The 8,644-nt window shown below is 36.6% G+C and overlaps 1 protein-coding gene across 2 annotated transcripts; it reads right to left on the reverse strand.

Moving 5' to 3' along the window:
- Positions 1–253: 253 nt before the first annotated feature.
- On the reverse strand, positions 254–7,828 carry LOC132285860 (uncharacterized). Of its 2 annotated transcripts, XR_009472627.1 has the most exons (6): positions 6,729–7,828; positions 5,175–5,639; positions 3,999–5,081; positions 2,804–2,990; positions 676–1,998; positions 254–586 (listed from the first exon to the last, which is right to left on the reverse strand). XR_009472627.1 is itself a non-coding variant. In XM_059788093.1 (5 exons), exons 1-5 carry the CDS (start codon positions 7,809–7,811, stop codon positions 1,016–1,018), a joined length of 3,801 nt encoding a protein of 1,266 aa, XP_059644076.1. In that variant the 5' UTR covers positions 7,812–7,828; the 3' UTR covers positions 254–1,015. The 2 variants fall into 2 exon arrangements, 1 of the variants encoding a protein (XP_059644076.1); XM_059788093.1 differs by having other exon boundaries at positions 254–1,998.
- Positions 7,829–8,644: the final 816 nt, after the last annotated feature.

Here is an 8,644-nt window from a genome sequence, read left to right on the forward strand (position 1 = left end):
ATGTTTGATTTCTTCTTCTTTTTCTCAACTCCTCTGGCTTATTCACATGACATTCACCTCACACTTCTTACTAATGCTGTGTTTGGCAGGAAGAAAGAAATGTGGAGATAAAATAAAAAAGAACAAATTTTCTTTGTTCGGTAGAAATAATACAAGGAAAGATGGAGAATAGGAAGGATGATCCATCCTTCCTCTACAAATTTTCATCCGTCCAAAAACGAGCGTAAGAAAAGAAGGAAGACAAGTAGGCTTATTACAGAAGTTTTAAATTAATTATTATCTTAAATTATACAATTTTTAAATTACAGTACTATCTTCTATAAATTACAATATTATAAATTTTATATGAAAAAAACAATTAAAACTCTCTCTTTCATTCTCTTAATGAACATAGTAAATTGTGAGTTTTTCTTCTCTTCTATCCAACCGAACAAAAAGAAAGAAATACACAATTTCTTCCCTAGCGATGTCTCATCCATCCCTTCTTCTCTCCCTTCCATCCAATTTTTTTCTTTCGTACCGAATAGAGCATAACTCTATAGGGTTGGCTTTTGGGAAGTGGTAATGAAAATAACCTCTTCAAATCCTGTGAAATCAATGTTTCTCAGTACATGAAGTTTATAATCGAGCAAGAACCAAAAAGAACTACAGAAGCAAAAAAACTGAGGGAACCACCTTGGAGGAATATGAAGAGCAAAGTTGCAATTGATGATGATTGATTTCCACTGTCAACACCAAAATTTTCCACGTTCTTTTAAAACGTACATGAAGTACTGTTATCCAAAGCCTTGGCATCAATATAATACATACATCTGAAGTAGAGAAAGTACCAAAAACAGAAAAGAACCAAGTGTTTCTAACCATTCCAATTGGCCTCTTCAAGGCCAAAGAGTTGAGGATTCTTTAGCAAGTACAAAACCTCATGGCATGTTCTTCACAATGTAGTGTCTTCCCTTTAAGCATTTCAAGAATTAAACTTTTCCATTAATTTCCATATAATTAACAAAAACTCCATCTACTCTTCCGTCATGGGATCGCTACCAGTTCCATAAATATAATACATCCATACAGGTTCAAGCAATGCCCTTATATTCTCTAATTTCTGCCTCTGGTCCTCACCATTGCTTATCTCCTCAGCTTCTTTCTCTATTCGAGGGTAAATATCATGCAGAGATGCCAGCATCAAACTAAGTTCTCCCCATCGTCCGAGTTCATTTCCCACTAACTTCACACAGACAAAGTGCAGGAGTCCAAATACCAATTCAAAGTCCATCTTTTCCAGGCCAACTATGGAACCAGTCAAGAAAGTAACTCCAACTGCATCTAATACATTAGTATTTTCTCTCAATAGTACAACCATCATTTTCACAAGCTTATTGAATGCAGAAAACTCCAGTGGTTCAGGAACTCCATCACCCTCCTCATCTGAGCCAGCTTTATTTATTTCATGGAGTTCGATCTTTGCTAAAATGGAGGACCATAATGGAGAAGGGAATTTGGAATGATCAAATGCAGCAGTACAAGTCCTCTCTTCCCGAGTCTGTCTCAATATGTGGTTGGATCCCAATGCCAAAACCAAGTCAGGAAGCCACGGTTGCATTGCAGCAACAAGACGTGCTGCATAACCAGAGCCCAAGTACAGTTCAATTGAAATGATTAGATCAAGCAGATCATTAGCAAGACTGTAAACTTCTGGTGGAGGTGGTGAATCTTTGCTTGAACTTATAAGGACAAGATTGAGTAACTTGGCTGCATAGGTGATGGAGCTCTTCAGACAGAGAAATGCATCTTTCAGATCTTCCTCGACCAACGGCTGGTTACATGAATGTCCCCTTAAATTGGAGATTATAAATTCTACATATCCCAGTGTGAACTTCAAGCACCTTTTCTGACTTTGGGTAAGAAGTCCCACCATAGTTGCATCAACGACGAACTTGAGAACTGCAGTTGGCATCTTCACCACATTTGATATCCTCTTTTGTTTAGTGCAAATGGATCCTACATGTTGGTCAAATAACCAAGCTCAATTAAGTATAATAACACTTGAAGAAAAACAGTTTTAAGCATAAAAAATAAAAATAAAAAGTAGTACAATGTAAACCCAAACCACTAAAAAAGATGAAACCGAATTTGAGAATGTGAAAGACAGTGCGCATGCAATTCTTATATAAACAGTAATTGAGAAAGACTGATAAGCTGGATGATGAAAACTGCCAAGGTGCCCAACATGTAGAACCAAATGATTTGTTCTGATTCATTGTCTTGGGTCAGCATGGACAATGAAGGGACCAACAAATATCAGAGCAAACCATTATGACACTTGCGTGGACCATCCTTAAATATAAACCAAAACAAAATTTTCTTTCCACCCAGCTCTCATCAGTTCATTACTTTTAAATAATACTTACTATCCAGAGAGGTTGGACTAAGAATTCTGCAAGTGAAGAACTTTGGGTGGTGGAACATTTTCCAAAGGATAAAAAAGCAAAATATTCCATGGGAATTTGGTAGGTCCAAAGGAAGTTGGTAGATATCACCATGTGTCCATTCTAAGCTTAGTATCAAAATGGGCCCTTTTAATGGTTGTATATGTTGTATAGAGTCAAGCAAGAGAGCAACAAGAGCTGAGGCAGGAAGAAGCCAGTTTGCTTCAGCTCCAGCAGCATTTTTATAGCTTACTCAAAAGTCAAAACCAATATGTCAGCATCCACAGGACCTAGTTTAAAGAGATAGTATAGGTGATTTATTCACAACATTATGATTAAGTGATCTATGCATTTCTTTCCCCTCCATAATCACCTACCCCCGTCACTAGGGTTGGAAGCATCCTCTTGAGATTCTTTGTGCTTTTGGCCACAACGACGGGATGTCTTGTTGGTATCCTGCTTCGATACTGAAGGCACTTCACTACAGTTTCCAGAGTCACCTGCTACAAATAACTTATTTGTACATTTGAGTAGATGATCCATTGTCTGGTCCAACAAAGGTAGCTGAAAAAGGAAAAAGAAAAATGATTGCATGAACATCAGTAACACAAGGCAAGTTACAAAACTAACATTAAGTTGGTGAACAAAGAACTGAACGAACAACTATAGAATTGCAATGGAAATGATTGTATCCGGATATTAAATGATATAATTTTAAGAAAAAGCTTGATACTAAAATGTTACAAGGTTCAAACTTCAAACACACTTCAAATGCAATATATTTGCTGATAAAAAAAATTTGATGACCAGATGCCACACAAACATTTTATAACAAACCAGAATAGTAAAAGGAGTTGGTATTGGTTGTGGCTTTGGACTTCTTTGTCATATACATAATCAAGAATGCATTCCAAACAGAAACCTTTGATGTCTTCCAGACACGAAAACTTAGATTACGTTTAGATACCCTTCCAAAGTCGTTCAATTATAAGAATTCAAATGGTACATAGATAAAGAAGAAGTTCCATTATCCTACTTTATACTCACATTTATTTTTAAAACCTATCAGAAGTAGCACAAGGAGGTGCAATGATCGTGTCAGTCAAATAAGCATGCAAGCAAGTTCTTGTCCATATTCCCATGCGGCAATTAAAATTAATAGAGGAACAATGAACAAGAAGTATCTATGCAAATCAGGAGAGACAGGTGAGAAGCAGCCAATCATGTGGTTGACAGGCAAATATAAATTTTTTTTTCCTAGTTGGTACTCACACACACTTGTCTCTTTTGAAACTTGAACCTCTGACCTCCCTTTGGGAGGTAAGAGGCTGATACCACTCGGCCACTGAGCCGTTGGTACAGGCAGATATAATATGACAATGAAAAATAGATCAGTGTGTAAGACACCACAGGAAAATACAAGATGTTTCTTAGGCAGTAAAACAGGTCATACGGTATCATGTATTGGCTAGTTCCTTACCCAAAAGAAAACAAAATAATAATAATAATAATAATAAATAAATAAATAAATAATAATTCAATAAAAATGTGAACGATGAAAACATCACTTGCCTCCAAAGATGACCCTGCAGAATCAAGACAAGCATTTTCCTTGGAACGACGATTGTTTGTAAGATTTATGCCAACATTTTGAAGAGACATATGCAAAGTCAGAGCCGTGTATGCCAAAACTGGAGACGTGTCCATATAATCACAATGCATGCACTGCACAATGCTGACCTCAGAAATGACCTTTAAAGCACATAATGCAACTTCTAGAATTGGAGACCCTAACATGGCTTTCCGTGTGTCTTCAGATATAAGCATGTCTTTTATTTGCCAGGCTATTTCTACAGAAATTAGATAATCCTCTTCGAATATGGATGTTGTTGTGTTGGAAGACTTTTTTCCGTTGACACGTTTCGGTTTCGCTGAAATTTTGACAGAGGACTTGAGTTTCATCCGCTTCACTGAGGGAACGTTGTGCTTTGGTATTTCTGTGCCAAATTTGATATGGCATCCATAGGCAGTTTTCTGCAAGAGCTTTGTTAAAGCTTCAAACATATCATCAAACCAGTTACAGGACAGCATCATCCTGTGGGCAGATCTTACTTCAGCTTGCCTTTCCGCATTTTCAGAAAAACCACTACAATTTGTGACCAAGGCCAAGCATTCTTCGAGAAGGCACCCTACATCATCTGGATAGATGATCGAAACAATGTCGCATACAGAAGATTGAGCACGCTTAGTAGCTGCAGCACCAAACAAGGACTTCAGCTTTTCTCCAGACAACAACGCCTTAAGGGCAGCCTTGTAAGATGCCTCGTCCGCCAGATTCTTGCAAAGATAGGCAGCTGCGACAAGTAACCCATCAATCTGTTTTGCATCCAGCATGCCAGGTGACAGAGCCAAACTGATGAAGACTTTGACAAGTTCCATGAGAGACTGCAGAGATGCCCCTTCTGATAAAGCAAATTCGCAAAACTTTGCTCCAGCCATGGGAGACCTTTTTATAAGGGCGACACATCGATTGCATGCCTCTTCCAGAGTAACTTTCAAGGGGAAATATGATGGTAGTAGTAGTTTAGTAATTTTCTGAGCTATTAGAGGTTGATCATTTGCAAGGGTTGACAATAGTAGATCTAAGCGCACCACCTTAAAGAGAGAGAGAGAGAGAGAGAGATTAATAAACTATGAGGAAGAAAGGCAACCAATAGAGCCAATGATAATACAGAGTTGAATATGTACCTTATGAAACTGAAAAGATCGTATATCTCTCAAAATAAAAAGGAGATCCACAAGAGCAGATCGTACCGTAAGTGCAGAATCCAGAATGAGATGGCCCAATCTAGGTAGAAGCACTTTGAGAATCTCATGAGTTTGAGGATTGCCAAGCATATATGTAATACCATTCAATGTGGAAACCCTGACCTCGTTGCATGTATCATGTGTCATGTCATCAAAAATTTTGGTGATTACCTTTGTAATGGTTGATGAAGGGATAATTTCCCAGAACAAATGAAGAATGCGACAAAAGCCTTCTACTGCAATGACTCTCACATCTGGACATTCATCCACAAGTAATCTCTCCAATAAAAAGAACTGTTTGTCAAGCAATGTATCTTTAACCTCCTTTATGGAATCAGGATCTTCAAGAGGAAACAAGTCTAAAAGTAAATGCAATGCATTTTGACGAACATTTGAGTTTGCAACCTGCCCAAAAATTGGTAGCAACATAAAAAATTACCTTGATCAGATAATTTAATCAATTAACTCACAAGTTTTTTTTTGATAGATCAATTAACTCACAAGTTGAAATAATTGAAAACATAACGAATACTATAAAGCCATGTCAAGCCAAGAAAAGATAAGAGAAAAAGAGAGCAAAGATTTATTTGATGGTAGCATCACAAAATAATTTTGGTATAGCAAGATCCCACAACCCAATCAGATTTATCAGAGTCCGGACGTGTAAATACATATTGAGAGAAGAGAGAGAGCAAAGAGTATTAAATAAAACAACCAATCGGGTATGGTACACTTGTATAGTTGATCCTATCATTCCATTCTCAGATGCTTATACCTATAGGAGTGAAAGTGCAATGCAATTAATTAAATATTTATTTACAACGTGTTATTTATATTTAATCTATCAAAATGAAGTATGTGAATGATATCTTGATTCTTGAATCTTGATAACTTATGATTATGATTAGCAAGTTTTATATTAGCCGGTTGTTATTACCCATTTAGACATTTACTCGAGCATGAACAAGTGTCGAAGCTGTTCATTCCTCACAGGGTTGTGGAGCCTTTTTCTTTTTCTTTTTCTGAGCTCAAAATAAGAAGGCTCATGAAATTATCATAACAACTGATAATATGAAACTCCGGTGATCCTATACTTCCTGCAATCAAATATGATTGTGATGCAAGAATGATAAATAAGAAAGCCTATTAAGCTATCAAGTTGTAATGAAAGAAAGAATTATTTTATCCTCTGCCCTAATCTATATCCATTAGATTAGTTTTGCCCTTCTGCAATGACCAATGGTAAGCAACAGTGTCAAAATGGACCATAACTTCTGATCACGCACAAATACATTTATGGGTAAGGTTGTTTTATCCTCTGATAGCAGATTAGCAAAAAAAAATTTGCAGTCTCAAAAATATAGAAAATGCCACAATTGAGCAACCAAGCAAACATGAAAAATATACATACTTGCACATACCCAATTGATTACTAGATTTAAAGTTTGCTTTTCACAAAAGCAACAAATGTGCTAGAAAAAAAAAGAAGCATACCTGTAGTGACCGAAATATCACAGGCTCAGCAAGGCGAAAGAGGAGTCTCTCCACACCATCTGTTGTCCGCTGGTTGACAAAACCCCCCAAGACCCTCCTTATTGATGCAGCAAATGACGCTGAACTAGCATATATTGCCCCCTCAACCAATCCCTGCAAAAAACCATTCTCAATTTCATCCCGTGACACCCCTTCTGCAACCTTCCAAGCCCGGAAAACAATATCTGCATAGGCCTCCAACATAGACTTCCGCTCAAAGTGAATCTGAGACCGAATCATCGCCAGTGCTTCCTTCACCAGCTGCCCATTTAACCCAAACATAAACCCCAAGAACCGCCTCCCATCTTCCGTCTTCAAATACAAAGGCGTGATCAGACACCGAACAAGCAAGAGCTTCAAGTCCTCTATGCTCTCATCCTCAAAGTCAAACAAAGTAAACGCCTCACGAAGCACATACACCCTATGCACATCGACTTTCTTCTTCAATGTCAGTGACCTCGATAACAAAAACGGAAGAAATTGCGAAATTAGGGTTTCTCTCCCCGGCAACTGCTCCTTCCACCACTCCTCGCACAAACTCGCAATCTCCGACAATAAAACCGATTCCGACTCGAACAGAATCAAATTATCGTGCAATTCTTGAACCGCCGGCAATAAGTCCGAAGGCGAGAATGCCTTCGTCGGATGAGAAACGCATAGAAGTGCCATATAAGCGTAAATCTGAAGACTTTGAATCACACATTGCTTGTCATAAACAATTTTAGCTTCGCGATCCTTTATACCCGAATCGTCTGTGTTCTTCACATTTCGCGAAGATCTCCTAAGCCGCTTCGTCGGCGGTGATTTGGGAGACACAGTGGGATTGGCATTAGTAGGTTGGGATAATTGTTTGAAGCGAGTGATGGATTGAGAAATGGAGTGGCGGAGAGAGAAAGGGAGTGAAGAGGAGAGATGAGATGATGGGGCAAGGTTCTGAATTAGGGTTTTGAGTGAGGGTTTTGCAGATTTGAACCCTAATTTTGTTGCAGATGACAGGAACTCTTCGGCGGAGGTCTGGAGGGATGAGCGAAGTCTCTTCTCCATTAGAGCCAGTCACTGATTTTCCCATACAATTGTGTATATATATATATATATATACACATACATATATATATATATATATATTTTTATTTAGAGTGGTAATGTTACGTATAATAATTTTTTTCCAAGTGACAGACGAATAATATATAGGTATAGGGTTGAGAATGTTAGCTATGATTCGGTTGTTATTTTAATAGCAAACAAACATTGCTACTTACAGAAATTTTATATTTGAATTTGAGTGTGGCGCTCGTTCAGAATTTTCCAACAAGTAAAAATAGGGTGTGGGTGGCTCCATAGATTTACAATACGCTCTCCTATGAGAACAGTGTATAAATAGGGAGAGATTTGGATGAATAAAAGGGAGAAAACCTAGGGTGGCAGTTCAGTAAGACAAAACATTTTTTATTATTTATTTTTTATTATCAATTGTTGAAAAAGCAAAATAAAATTAAAAATCATGTCCAATAAGTTTTTACTTTTTTATAATAGAAAACATTTTTTATCTTTGTGAAAAAAAAAGAGAAAACATGAATAAAATAATGATACCACATATTATATAGTAATAAAAGATATATTTTTAATATATAATATATATTATATAATAGTGGTAAATATTTTTTGAGACAAAAATATTTATGATTTATTATATATTTTAAATAATATTAATAAATTATTATGCTAAAGATATTTTATATTATTATTATATACCATACCTATATTATATTATAATTAATTTATAATATTATAATATATTATACATTTTATTACATATAAAATATATTATAATCTCCTATCATTCTACACAATATTGCAGAATGACCTCTTTTTATTTG

This window comes from Cornus florida, unplaced genomic scaffold (genome assembly GCF_030987335.1).
Source record: "Cornus florida cultivar Cherokee Brave unplaced genomic scaffold, ASM3098733v1 CherokeeBrave_3.0.0_Hap2_Chr11, whole genome shotgun sequence".
Taxonomy (NCBI): domain Eukaryota; kingdom Viridiplantae; phylum Streptophyta; class Magnoliopsida; order Cornales; family Cornaceae; genus Cornus; species Cornus florida.